The sequence below is a fragment of the Cimex lectularius genome, unplaced genomic scaffold (assembly GCF_000648675.2).
Source record: "Cimex lectularius strain Harlan isolate CLEC.00 unplaced genomic scaffold, Clec_2.1 scaffold29, whole genome shotgun sequence".
In the NCBI taxonomy this organism is placed as follows: domain Eukaryota; kingdom Metazoa; phylum Arthropoda; class Insecta; order Hemiptera; family Cimicidae; genus Cimex; species Cimex lectularius.
The window spans coordinates 122,049-136,551 of NW_019392675.1; the positions used below are offsets into that span (position 1 = coordinate 122,049).

General features: G+C 33.3%; 1 protein-coding gene across 5 annotated transcripts; it reads left to right on the plus strand.

The window, feature by feature from the left end:
• The first annotated feature begins 1,869 nt into the window (after positions 1-1,869).
• LOC106661910 (zinc finger BED domain-containing protein 1-like) lies at positions 1,870-12,302 on the plus strand. 5 transcript variants are annotated; one of them, XM_014385655.2, is made up of 12 exons: positions 2,274-2,363; positions 3,189-3,389; positions 6,529-6,760; positions 6,823-7,024; positions 9,484-9,573; positions 9,642-9,735; positions 9,799-10,013; positions 10,089-10,310; positions 10,434-10,772; positions 10,831-10,988; positions 11,066-11,262; positions 11,898-12,302. In XM_014385655.2, exons 2-12 carry the CDS (start codon positions 3,371-3,373, stop codon positions 12,215-12,217), a joined length of 2,088 nt encoding a protein of 695 aa, XP_014241141.1. In that variant the 5' UTR covers positions 2,274-2,363; positions 3,189-3,370; the 3' UTR covers positions 12,218-12,302. The 5 variants fall into 5 exon arrangements, with proteins under 5 accessions (XP_014241143.1, XP_014241140.1, XP_014241139.1 ...); XM_014385656.2 differs by having other exon boundaries at positions 6,532-6,760; XM_014385657.2 differs by lacking the exon at positions 3,189-3,389 and having other exon boundaries at positions 1,870-2,363; positions 9,666-9,735.
• The last annotated feature ends 2,201 nt before the right edge of the window (positions 12,303-14,503 follow it).

A 14,503-nucleotide genomic window follows, 5' to 3' on the forward strand; every position in this document is an offset into this window, starting at 1 on the left:
AATAGGAATAACAGTACATTCATTTTTAAAATGATAGTTCCTACTCACAGTAAGAACTATCTTTTTAAAAAGGATTGAACACCGCACTCACTCCATCATTCATCATTTCTGTAACGGTACATGTGGTGAATTAAAAGTGGGATATTATTTTTTAACTTTGAAGTAGTTTTGAAACCATGTAAGAAATATCAGATCCCATAAGTAACTTTGAATATCTTCAGCCACAAGAACAAAACCAGTTTTATAATTGTGTCTCCATCGGAACCCTGATTGAAAGACAGAAAATTCTTTGAATCAAGGGCAAATCAGTAAGTAAGAGGTCCAATACAGAGCCGTGTGGAAACTTCAGAAGTTGATGGTCAAAAAGAAGAGCGAATCCCGCCAGTTACTATACACAGTAGTGAACTGTGATCACTTAGTAAGAAAGGATGATAAAGCGCTTAAAAACAGCAAAGGAGAAAGAGAAACAATGCTGACGTTTTTGTAACAAGGCCCCTTACAGAATCGAAACAAAAGAATTTTTAAAATCAAGCAATAACATAATTCTAGCCTGATTCTGTTTAAAACCAGTCCGAATATCTTCTGGCACTCAAAGTAAACAAGTCTCACAACTGTTTCCTTCATAACCTCCATTAAAAGTCAAACAGAAAGTTCTCTCTAAGAAAAGGAAGAATAAATATTGTTAATAAATAAGAGCGGAGCTAAGTTGGAGCCTTTTGAGATGCCAAATCAAGCATGAAATTCAAAAGAAAGGTAATAAAAAATAATGGCAAAAACTAATAATAATATAACACAATAACAAATAAATAATATTTTGACCCACTGTCTATGAAAACTTAAAGTGTGAAATTTAAGTGGAGAAGCCATGATGCGTTTATAAATGTGAGACAATAAAATAAAAAAATATATAATAACTAAATTCACTATTTTTCGTGGTCCGCTTGATCAATTAATAATATTCAATTAATTACGGTTTTAAGTTGAGATAAAAAAGTCAGTGTCACGAGCGGGATGAACCCACGACCACGGGAGTCATGATAGCTCAAGTGGTAGAGTAGCGACGGATCAAGCCGAAGGTCGTGAGTTCGAATCCCACTTGTGACACTGACTTTTTTATCTCAACTTACAACCTTAACTAATTGAATGTAATAATAACAGTACATTCATTAAATTAAAGGCAGGATATTTTTTTTTTTTTTTAATTTTAAAGTATTCAACCAAGAAAACCAGGTCCCATGTGTAACTTGTATCCTTTTTAGTGGTGCAATTGCTTTTTTAATTACTTTTTTCAAAGATGAAGAAATTGACGAAGGAAAAGAAAAAACCGTGGTTGAAGGATTGGTAAAGAGGAAAGATTAATAATAATAAAAAATAAAAAGCTTAAGGAAATTTTGAATGAATTTATTAAACGTTAAAAAAGAAATTACACCACTAAAAAGGTTATTAAATGGTGTACGTTTTTTGAAATTTGCTGGTCTCTAGGTTTCAAAATAGTAGTTTAGAATCACCATAGTAAGTTTTTCAACTTAAAAATTTTTTTTTTTTTTCAAAGTTCTTGCAACTAAAACACTTATTTCACGAAGGTTTTCAAGTTTAGTATTGGTCACATCTTATTGGAAATTTAACCTAGTTTTCAATGGTATCAACGGATTTGTCCACAACCTTTTGGTCTTGGAGTTATCATTGTTTATTTGAAGCAAGGTCGTGAAATCTTAAAAAAATCAAAAAAATTGGAATAACTCCGAAACTGCTGAGATTCGGTTCGGACTATAGTTAATTAGGACTTTTTGGTTCCATTTTGAAAGTAGAATCTACGGGAAAAGTTTGTAACACGAGTAGGCGAACTTTTATATACTTAGTATTTATAATTAAATTTTGTTGTTGATTTCATTTGATGTGCAGGGCGGGAGAGAAGGAGTTGCGTAACGGATCGAACGGAGGACACTGCGAGGATGCGTGAGGCGGGAGGCGGGAGCTGTTGTAGTAGGTTTCGAGTCGATTTCGAGTTATTTTTACGCGAGGACGTCGTCTCCGCTTCGCCACTGGCTCGCCCTGTTGAAGCGGCCCGCTATTGAGTTGAGTTGACTGTTGAGTTGATTCGCCGTGTGCCGATAGGCGATAGTCTGGATCGATTTCTAACCAAATTCCCGACGACGACTGTCCTACCGAGCCGTCTTCGCATGATTTTCGCCTTTATCGCCGTTCGATGCTCGTTATTTGATAGGAAACAAGAGGAAGAAGAGGATCGCCGCCGAACGACGAGCTTTCCAGACGGCCTGGAGGTGCCACTTCCGAGGCTGAAAACGCCCTCGACTCGAATTGAGTTATGGACGCCAAAGTGAAACAAGTCTACGTACACAAAGGTAAATGCAATCTTAGCTCTCCCCGCTTCTCTAGATATTATCGAGTATTTTAATTGATTATTTTTGGATTATCGATGACCGTTGTGGCGTGATTCGGTTTTATTGTTTCGATTCTCACTCGCGAACACGGAATCGCTTTTATTCAATACTTTATTTCTTATATAGACAATTTCGACTTTGGAAAGTAAAGGGGATGCTTATCGCCGACCTTTACGCGCCTATTCCAACCCATTTCTGCCCAACCTCTATTCACGATTATGAAGTACGATTACGCGTTTAACCATTCCATTGACAAATTTTCATAAAATAAAAATACGTAAACAACATCAATAGGTTAGAAGACCGGAAAATCAACCTAAGTCCTTACCAAACAATATACCTTTTACTTAAAAACTACGTAGTAAATCCCGTTGCTGCTTGCAGTAACTGGCCATTTCCCACCATGTACGCACAACCGAAACCAGCTTCCCGACTTGAAAGTCGCATGTATTATTCACACTTGAAGCTTTGATTGTCCCAGTTTTCCAAACGTCAATAGTGCTCAAAACCGTATCAAATATTCTGGCAATAAGTATCGACTTGCTTGTAAAGCTGGAAAGGCGTGTTTCATATTAAAAACCCATGCTTACTGTTCCGTGTTATCAGTTTCCTCCAATAAGAACAGGATTAAAACTATAAACAAACCAGCTTGTTTCAATAAATGTTATTTAACACTAACTTATTATACCTGTTTATATATTTAATGTATATATTATGAATTCCTGTGATATTTTGTTCAACCTTTAGACGGATATGTACAATGATCAATTAAATGATTTCTTCTAGCATCATTCTAGCTGAAATTCCACCTATTTGGTACAACCGGAACAAACAATGAAAATATTCATTTACGTAACATATTTAACAAATTGAAGCAACAACAGGCCCTTTGGTTTACTTGTTTTACTTATAAACAAAAATACAAAACATTACTATTGTATTTCAACTGTATCCAGAGTTAATGTAAAATGTGGAATTTGGAAGAAGGTAAATTGAGAATAAAATATAGAAATTATTTGTTAAAGTTGGTAGTGGGTGTTGGTCTGCGAATCAGTGTTCACATATTGAACCGGCACTGGGTCCGTCTACTCCACGAGTATACAGACCCAGTGCTGGTTCAACAAAACATTGTTAATACCAAATTAAATTACAATTCTGCATGATTCAGTAATGGATGTGTATATTGATTTTATAAAGTTTCGGATAGACTAGTAAGGAATATTGATTGATATTTGAATTTATATAGGTGCAAATCCGTACATGTATGTACATATAAACATATAATAAGTAGCCTATTTGCTTCTCGTAGTCCAGCTGGCAATTCCGGCTATTCCTATTTACAGTAAATTGCCGGCAGACTCTAGAATCACCCATCCCGGGTGTTGGCTATCCGGATGCAGACCTTAGTCTTAACCGTCCAGCCGCAAGGTTGCCCTCTGGGGGGAGGGGGTATTCTCAACAGCTAGGTCAATACAAATCATACATTCATTCTTAAATCCATTCACTCCTATTTACATACCATTCATTCAATTAGGATGGTGGGGTACTCATCGACCATCTTACATCACCCATTCATGCCAATAATAAATTCACTTAATACAAACTAGGTATATACAATTATTATTACTATATACAATAAAACAACCCCGCTTCCTCTAAGAATCGGGACAGGGGACCCAAATACTCGCTGCCGTGCTCAAGCACAATTCTTATATCTGGAGGCATTCCTGCATGCTGTCTATATGGAACCAAGGAACACACCCTTCTATTATGTGGGATACATCGAGCAACCATTCTCTGCATGCCAGACACACACGAGCTTTGGCCCAGGATTGATTTTTGATTTTATTTATTGTTACAAAATTTACATAAATATATAATATTAAATTTTTGTATTAACAAGGGAAGTGGCGGGGCACAATTACATCCTGTATATACAAATAAAACATAATTATATTCCAAGGATTAAGTAGAAATTTATAAATATTAAGTGACTTGTGGTAAATTATTTGAAAAACGCCACAAACAAAAAGAATTTAAAAAATTTAGGTCAGGTACATAGAGTACAATACTTACCTTAGCATTATTTCTAGTTTGTAAACTCATTACAATAAATAACATAGGCACAGTAACAATTGTATAAATATCTAGTAACAATTTTGAACAATCCTAACGACAAGCCAGATAAGATTATCAAATTAAATTAATTAGATAAGTTAAATAAATTAAACTATTGCTCATAAATAGAATTGTTTAAGTTGATACCAATAATACATGTGTTAGGCCTTAGGGTATTTTTTTATGAAAAAAATAAAATACAATTATAATTATTTTTATTACTATTATTATTTTAATAAAAGGCACTGTTAGTGATACAGAATTCATTCGTTCCAATTATTTCTTTTTAAAATTAGATTTACACCATTTTTTCTTTTTAATTGTAATCTTCGAACTTAAAATTTACAAAAAAATAAAACCTACTCTCCTTAAACCAATATAAAAAAACTTAAAATAATAAACGAGCATTTAAACTAGTATTCAAAATAAATGAATTAAAATTTATGGTTGTGCAATCCCCAAGGAATAAAATTAAGGAAATATGGAAATGGGAAAACTCACACGATGAATGCTGTTTTCTTGATGTTCTCTGATCCAATGATTTTTCACAAGCAAAATTGAAGCAGCCAAGTTTGAGGTGGTTTGTTCGCACACTCCCAATGGAAAAACCCCTGTCCTCCGCCTTTTAGCCTTTCTGCACTCTTGTCTCCCATGAGTTCCATAGTCCATCGCCTCCGTCACGTTCATTTCGATTTGTTAGATGTTTAATTCTCCTATTTTTCCTAAATGTATTTATAGGGTAGATTTTAATTTCACAGCATGTAGGATTACTGTGGTCCATTAGTTTATTTAAAAAATCCTTTTTTATATAACCCAATTCCAAGCTATCTAGGAGGCTAATTCTTGTGCGCCAGTTAGAAGAGGTAATTAGCCTCTAAAATTTATTTTGCGTCCATTGTACCTCCACCCAATTTTACTGGCATGGGTAGTTCCAAGCAGGGCTAGCATACACACATAAGTTTATAAAGATGTTTTTTTAACACTCAGTCCTGTGTTGTAAGAAAAAATCGGGAATAGTGGGCTACACCTTTCCCTCTTTAATAATATCACTTATGTGACTACAGAAGTTAAACTTCCTGTCCAAAATTGCTCCAAAGCCCAAGCAATCGGAAAACCATTAATTGACACTTTTTCTCTGAAGGTTGGGGGTCATCTAGTGAAAAATATTGCCTCAGTTTTAGGGACTTATTTTGAGCTTCCATCCGTTTCAAAACCTGAACTTCCTGTTTGCAGCCTCAGTTAGTCTCCTGATAATTGTTTCAGGTTTCCAAACAGAACTGTATTGCTATAACATCTGCATAAAGTGCAATTTTGCAATTTCTTAACTTACGGATAGGATTTATAAGTAGGTGGAAAAGTGTTAGTCCCAGAATAAAACCTTGGGGGACTCCAGTGGCAATAGGGTTGAGGTTATGTTGCATGGACACAGAAGTAGTTGGATTTTAGATAAGAGGATATTAATTTGATGATATACCCTGGAAAGTTCATGTTAATTAGCTTATACACAATCCCGTCCTGCCAAAAAATATCAAATGCCTTTTCCATGTCAGGCAGACCTTGATGATTGTCATCTCGAACTCCTAGGCGTTGAGGGTTTAGAAAAACACTTTTTTTAACAGTTTTGGGAATGTGGAGCTACTTGGCCACATTTGCATGACTTATTTCATGTTTCATTAACACACTATGACGCTTAAAACTATAGTGGCGGGAAACCATAAAAATAGATTGATGAATTTAAAAATGCATGAACTAGTTTTATTACTTTGATTTTTCAAAACAGTAAATACAATTTGTTATTTTATTCAGAATAAATTTAGCTCCCACCATATTTATACCTAATAACAGTAAAACAATATTTCAACATTAAACAACTTTTGTTGTAGACCTAGGAATGCAAATATATTTATATCTTTTATGATTTAAATTTAATCTGTAATAAAAAACACTTGTCATTTTTAATACATGTTAAACATACATGAATTTAATTTTTATGTGTTTGACATTGAAGTAGCTAACATAATGAAGATGGAACCGAATGATTACTCCAGCGCTGAGCTTGTTGGAGCCAGCAACCAGCAGCCCCAGGCACAGATCCTTCATTACAAACGTTTAGTCGTCCCATCTAATATGAGGTCGATCTACTGGAAATGCTACGGGTTCCCAGCTAATGATGACAACGAAATTTTAACGAGGTCTAAAATAGTCTGCCTTCTTTGCAAATCTACCATGACCTATAACAGGTGACAATATTCAAAACAAAACTGTTTTGTACTTACAATTAATTGTTATTCTGATTTTGTAGGAATACGACAAATTTGAGGATGCATCTTCAAAATAAGCACAAGAGTGAACTGGCAACTTTGGAACTGGTACAGCCGATGCCGAGCAATAAAAAGGGCGATGCGGATAAGCGTTCATTGAAACGGCCCAGGAAAGTCCTACCACTGAAAACATCGCCCCAGCCGGTGGTGCAAGTTTTCCCAGTCAGCAGTCAAAGTGAGCAGGTGTGAAATTTAAAATTTTATTTCCTAAATTTTTCCCTTGTACCTATAAGCAACATATCTATATATATATATATATATATACATCTTTCCCTCAATTTACCCCACACTTTTATTGTGCAAGTATTTGTTTTATGCGGCAAATTACTTCAATTTACATGGAAATATTTATACATGGAATTGATTTATGTGGTATGATATGTACATACATATTTTTCTTATAAGTTTTAAAATTGATAGTTTTATACAGTCAGTATTATGAGAGGTTGACAGTATGCATTACGCAGAAAGAAACTTTGTTGCTGGGCCATAGTTTGGAAGCGAACAACTGTGTGACTTTAGATGTTGCAAGGATGACATTGTCCTTTTATTCTGACAGACTCAACTTACACAATTTTTATTCACATCCCCATAGAACGGATATTCGTGTAAGTTGAGGGATGGGTGTTAAGAATTTAGAATGGGATCTAAAATTAAAAATATCCTTGTTTTAAAAAAATTCTTAAAATGCAGAAATTTAGAAATTTGTATGTCCTTGTGTGTGTATGTCCTCCCTTGGTGATAGAGAAGGGGAGAGTTGACCATGATTTGATATTGTGGCTGAAAATCCAGAAAAAAAGATTGTGTGCAATTTTCGCAAAAGTTTGAAAGAGAGGCCAGAGAGAGAACAGAAGGGGAGAAAAGTGGTTCGCTAATGATGAGGATGTCCAACAGATGCGTACGCGCTTTGGTACACATTAGGTAAAACATATTTTTTTCCTTTCCAAAAGGTAGATCGGGGATGAGGCCAGGAAGACAGAAACAACATTTATTTTCTTGCCGAGCTTTCAGCAGAATATATCGCCTTCATCAGGACTTTGAAAAAAATCGTTATCACACATGTACCTGTTCATAAAGCATAACAATTTTTTTCGAAGCCGAAAGCTCGACAAGAAAATAAATGTTGTTTCTGTCTTCCTGGCCTCATCCCCGATCTACCTTTTGGAAAGGAAAAAAATATATTTAAACTGAGAAGGCTGATCAATCACCAAAGAAAATATTGGATAAAACCTCGGCCCAATAGATGCTATGGATGTCCAGTTAGAGCTCTTAAAAGAAAAAAAGAAAAAAAACGAGAACAAAATAATTAATCGCTGGGTTATATTTTAAATATTTTGTTCAACTTGAAAGAGAGGGGTCAAAATTGTTTCTTTGTCATGATGTCATGATTTGTTGAATAAAAGTTTTATATTTCTCTTTAGACATTTCAAAATATGTGTGCAATCGTGTAGATTTTTTATGGAAAAAAATTGTAATTCATCAAACACAATCTAGACTTTCTACATTTATTTCTCAAAAGTAATAAATTTCACTCAATAGCCTTAGAACATAGATATATCCATATCTTAGAATTAAAAAAAAAATAATAATAATATATATATACACACACACACACATACAGGGTGTCCCAGTTCCTTCTGACGAAACTCAGGGAATCGATTCTACTTTTCGTTTGGAGCAAAAAATGCTCAGGAGATAATTTTCGGAAAGTTCTCTATTTTGAAGATATTCGTCAATTTAGGTTTTTTCAACTTTTCACTACCTTACCACATAAAAACGCTTACAACTTCCAAAATGTTGAGTCTACAACAAATCCAATTACACCATTTGAAAGAACGTTAAATTTGCTGTAACATACTTCTTTGCAATAATCTGAATGACAAAAAATGTTAGCCAATATCAGTTGGAACATGGTCAAAATTACAAAATTTAAAATTTTGGTCATGATTGCATGTTCTACTGAGGTTACAAAAAAATACCTACAACTTGTCAAATTTTACAAAAACTTCTTCATCTAATATGCTTTACGTTGATATATCCAGGTTTTTAATAACATTGTAGTAGAGTTGAAAAATAACAATTGAAACATTGTCTAACAACTGAAGATGATGAAATGCCAAAACACATCTGACAGACGAAACCAGCAAGAATAGATAACACATGATGATTGGCGACAATCAAGCCATTTGTTCAAGTTCACCATCTCGCAGAATTCAACTAACTTCTCTATTGTATACATTTGTACTTTTATTATTAAGGGGCTGGAGTGACCAAGACTCTTATTTGCCAGGGGTTCTGTGTTTGAACCCTCATCTACTATGCCAAACTTCCTGTAAAGCCCTCCTGTATGATAGAACATATATTACTGTTTTATTGGAATTTTTAAATTAAAATTCAAGACAAAAATAAACAAAATTTTATCAATTCACTTGGAAAAAGTAATAGGTAAGAAGTAGGAGAATAGAGATCTATTTGCTCAAGGTCCAATAATGAGATAAACCTTCTCAACTAAAAAATAAAAATAGTTTGTTTACATTTATGTAATCATAAATCGTACATTCAGCGTTAATTCAATATTAGTCTCAATCTTTGCGTTTATGTACCATAATTCGAGTTTATAAGGCTGCTTATCATTTCCGCAGTCTGCTGAGAACAGTCAGGCGCAGTTCATTGCAGACGTTGATGAATTCAACCCCCTAACTGTCATTGTTAAAGAGGCGACTTCTAACTCGGTAAATGTTTAAGTTGGTAAATGAATTACTTATAAATGCATTTTAAAATTATTTCCATCATGTTTTAGTCGTATACTCTTGTCGACGGAAAGGCAATTGCAGATGCTATCGCAGAATTTGTCATACTCGATTTGCAAAACCCCGACATAGTTGAAGGAAAAGGTATAACATTTTATATATTTCTTTAATTTTTATTCGTGAAAAATTTTCTAATCGTATTTTCAGGTTTTCAAAGATTGATTGGAACATTAAAGTCTCCTTGTGAAATACCTTCAAAAGCGCTTTTGACGGATGACTTAATACCGAAAATCTTTGATGTTGTAAAAGAACAGGTGAATATTGAGGTTTCAACGTTAACGTCAAACATATCGTTGAGTGTAGAAGACTGGTATTCGTCAAGTGGTGATTGTTATTCAACCGTTTCCATTCATTTTATTACAGTGAGTGTGTTATTGTAAATTTATTTATTTAATTTTATAGTTTAAATGTTAAAAGTATTCTTTTTGTTTTTGTAGAATAAAGAAAACGAGTTACAAACTAGGGTGTTAAGTACGATATATTGTTCTGATGTTGACACACTTCACTGGGGTGCTCAGTTCGATGCCATTATGGACGAATTCAATATAAAAGTTGACAAAGTGAAAGCAATAGTTGTTGCTTCTGATCGTGATGACACCATTGATTCTCTTGTAGCAAGAGGATATACGATCATACCCTGTTTTAGTTACACACTTCAGGTAAACAGTTTTCCCTTCTTCTTCTGACTAGAAAGAAAACAAATATGTATATTCATATATTTATGAAAGCACAGCAACATTGGATATGGTTGTTTTTTTTCACCAATTTATTGAAAATTCCAGGTTTGTGCAAGGACTATTTTTGAAAAAGATGATGTCCTAGAAGTACTGAAGAAATGCAGAGCTTTAGTAGCTCATATTTCAAGAAACTCGACAGCGATGGCTGAACTCCGTCTACAAGACAATCTTCACCAATTGGAAGATTCGCCACTTACCCTTGACAATGCCAATGGCTGGATGTCGACACTGACGATGATTGAGCATTTACAAGCAAGAAGAACGGTGTTATCGTCGATATATGATTGCCTGACATCTACGATTTGCCTTACAAACAGTTTAGAGCTGACAGAAGACGATTGGCAGGTTTTAAACGATGTAGTCTCCGTACTATCTCCTTTTAAGGTATAGTCTTAATTATTTTATTGATGTTATTTTACTATGTACTTTTATCGGTTTCCAGTTGACAATATCTACTTTGGTCGAAGAGAAAAACCCCTTGATTTCGATATTAAAACCGATAATGAGGCAATTGTTAAGCGTACACTTAGAAAAAAGCCCCTCTGATTCAGATCTCTGTTTGAATTTAAAGGCAAGTTTATCGGAACTACTGATTGAAAGGTTTGTATTTAATTTTTAAATATTTTCACTTTATATTTGAAGACTTTATATTGAAAATACTCATTTTTATATAACAGGTATCGAAATCCAAAAGTAAATGAAATTTTGGAGTTATCATCTGCTTTGGACCCTAGGTTTAAAAACCTACCATTTTTATCTGAAGAAGAGAAAGCAGAAATCAAAAAGAATCTGCAGACACTTTTACAACACCAGGTTGTATCTGCAGAAGGAAATGACAGTTCAAAAACGAACATGTCTAAAAAGAGATTATCAGGTAAATAAGTATTGAATATAGAAATTAAATGAACTGTTTAACACATTCATTATGATGATCGTTCTACGACACACTAAACCCTCCTGTACGACGCACCTCTTCTTGAAAAACCCCACATTCAAAGTTTGTTGTAGGGTGTTGGAGTTATTTTTGGAATTGAATCGGTGTCAAAGGCTTTTAGTATCGCTTTTGCAATGTGTCTGTGAAGGCTGTTTTTTTTTTTACTTTTTGGAATTTTTTTACGATTTGTTCGGGAAAAAAAATTGTTTTTAATCAAACTTGTTGCTGTATCTCGGGAGTCTTTACAAATCAGTGCTGTAACAAATGTGTTAGTAGCCTTGTTTAACACATTCACTGTGGGATGGATTTCGTTTTGACTTATCAGGCAGATATTTTTTATCTTCCCGCCTGGGGTAAAACAACTCACTGATGACACCCTCCAAGGGCCATCCGAAGTGAATGTGTTAATGCTGAGGTATTATTGATTCCTGACTATTAAGTGAATAGTACTTGATTTAGTTTTTACATAACACTGAACTTTTAATGCAAGCTAAACTTCTAAAATTACAAGTAGTTGAAATTTTGTTTAGGAAAATGCAAACAAAAAACGGTAAATAATTTCTCAATATTTACAGGTATGGAATTTTTACTCGGTGAACTTTGCATGACGAAGAATGAGATGCCCATAAGTCAGAGAACCGACCTTGAGCTAGTTCAATACGAATGGGAAAGCCAAGCAGAGCTTCAAAAATCTCCAGTCGAATGGTGGAGAGAGATGAACGGGAAATGCTATCAAATTTCCCATCTTGCATGGGCTTATCTATCCATCCCGGTCTGTGCGAGAGCCCACCTGCAAAACACTTTATCCCCCAACTCCTTGCTCCAAAATTTACCCACACAACTCGCTCTCAAGATGAAGTTCCTTCATAGTAATTACATTCCTGATAACGAGTAAAGTATTTTTTTTTTAAAGATTTTAAACTTGTAAAAATTGTAACTATTATCGTTCAATAAACAAATAATAGACCTACTTTAAAAAAAAATTAAATTTATTACCTAGTTATACATCTGTTTTGGGATGGTTGTATGCATCTGATCAGAGAACCGCACTGACCAAAACTATTACGGCAGTTTTCATGTGAGGTCATAATTTTCATTAATGCATTGTTTCTGGCTCAAACGATAAGAAAACAAATGATTGTTTTTAATCATTTTTGTTCTGTATTGCTTATCTTCATCGATATGGTGAAATGATAAAAATGCAGAAGGCAGACAAGAGATGTTCAAACTACTGGTTCACTACCTTGTGGACAATTTTTTACAAAATATTACTTATGGTTTGTACAATTGTTCAACATATACAAATATATGTAAGGTGGGAAAATGTTTATAAATCCCAGGCCCTGAAGATGATCTCAATGAAGATCGAAACGTTAGTACGATAAAGAAAAGTTTTTCTAAACCTTCATCACACCAGACCGCATCTCATGATTTCTAAATAAACATTAACTAAGGTCACTAAACTCCACACAAATATTATTTATGTTTATAGTTATTTTGTTTTTAAAGTCTGCAACTTAAAGAACATGTTGAAATGATCGACAATTATCACTTCACTGGGTCAGTTTATTCTCACTGGTTTACATTTCACCTAAACGAGTTTTGGCTTCACACCAGTTTCAGTGACGAACGCTTGATTGGAACTATTTTAGTTAGAAATACTAAACTTTTCAGGTGCAACTGGCAAAACTAAAATTCTGCAAGAAATCAAAAATATTTCTTGAGGCACTAATTAATTTTTTGGAACTTGAACCCTACAAGGAATTAATTGTTTATAAAATAGCATATTTGACTTTGCAGTTTGGTCATTTCTGATCATTTAGGTAATCAATAAGAAAAGTTTTAAAAAAGTAGTTCACTCGCAATTGTCAAGTTAAGGACACACTGGAATCAAAGACTTAATTTTTTAGAGAAATTTAAACCCAATTGTCAAATTTATGGAGAAGAAAAAAACCAAAGCCTCAAGAATCTAACTAGTTTCATAAAATTAAGATGGAACAAGTTTAAATTAAATTGAAAAACTACTGTGAATGAAAACTGGACTAATTTTGGAATTACAAACCTAGAAACTCATAGAAACAAAACAGTACTCCAAGTCTTAAGTTAAGGAAGTTTGGAAGCAAAGTCCCAATATTAATGAAAATTTTAAGACAAATTACAAATCCAAATATTAATAAAAATTTTAAGACAAATTACAAACCTTGTTCAATATAAATGAACTAATTTACTGTTAACTACTGTAATTGTAATGCCAATCTCATTATAAAATTGATGGAAATTAATTAAATGGAAAATTTAGGAAGAGTATAAATTACTTAATTTCTGTTCATGAAATAAATACATCAAAATGAAAGGGGCGACTATATTTTTTGTTGATTCTACACCCCAAGATATCAGACAAGTATCTGCCACTTCTTGTGAATAGTGCCCTGGTTTTGCCAAAAAAAATTTGAAAATTGAAATTTTCCATTTTTTTAATATTTTTATTTTGCGATTCTGCTTGCTAAAATCAACTATGATGATATATTATTTTACAGCATATTTTATGTATATTACAACAAAATATATAGTAAAATCTATGAAAGTTTATCAATAACCAAAAATTTCTAAAAACCAAATATTTTTCAAATAAACGGTCATAATTTTTTTTCGTGAAACATATGAAATTTCGTTTTTGCACATCTAGAGACCCGTTAAATTTTTGTTTGAATTTAATTTTTTCAATTTTTCGACTCCTAAAATGTTTACGATTTTGAAAATTTATTGAAACGCCTATAATTCAAAAATGGCTAAAAGGATTTTAAAGTCAAACATACCATTTGAAATTTTGAAAGAAGAGGAACAGCTTTATATGATTTCTACAAGAAAATACACAATTTTTTTTTATATAGAAATAATAGTCCGATTTTAATGTACAAATGATTTCTATAAGAAAATACACAAAATAAAAAAAATATTTGTCAGAAATTAACCTCATTTTTTAAATGGAAATAATAGTCCGATTTTAATGTTTGATACAGTTATAAAATGCACTTGAAAATTTGTTTAAAATGGATTATCAACCATGAAAATTTGTCACCTACGATTTATTATTTTATTATTTTATAATCCAAAAACGGCTAAAAGGAATTTAACATCAAACAAACCATTTGAAAGGAGAGGAACGTAGCTTTTCAACGAC

Bases quoted from the DNA above. Each gene is read 5' to 3' on its own strand.
- LOC106661910 (XM_014385653.2), top strand. From the start codon at position 2,327: ATGGACGCCAAAGTGAAACAAGTCTACGTACACAAAG. The intron at 10,014-10,088 runs GTGAGTGTGTTA...TTGTTTTTGTAG, and splicing joins TTTCCATTCATTTTATTACA to AATAAAGAAAACGAGTTACA. The intron at 11,263-11,897 runs GTAAATAAGTAT...CAATATTTACAG, and splicing joins GTCTAAAAAGAGATTATCAG to GTATGGAATTTTTACTCGGT.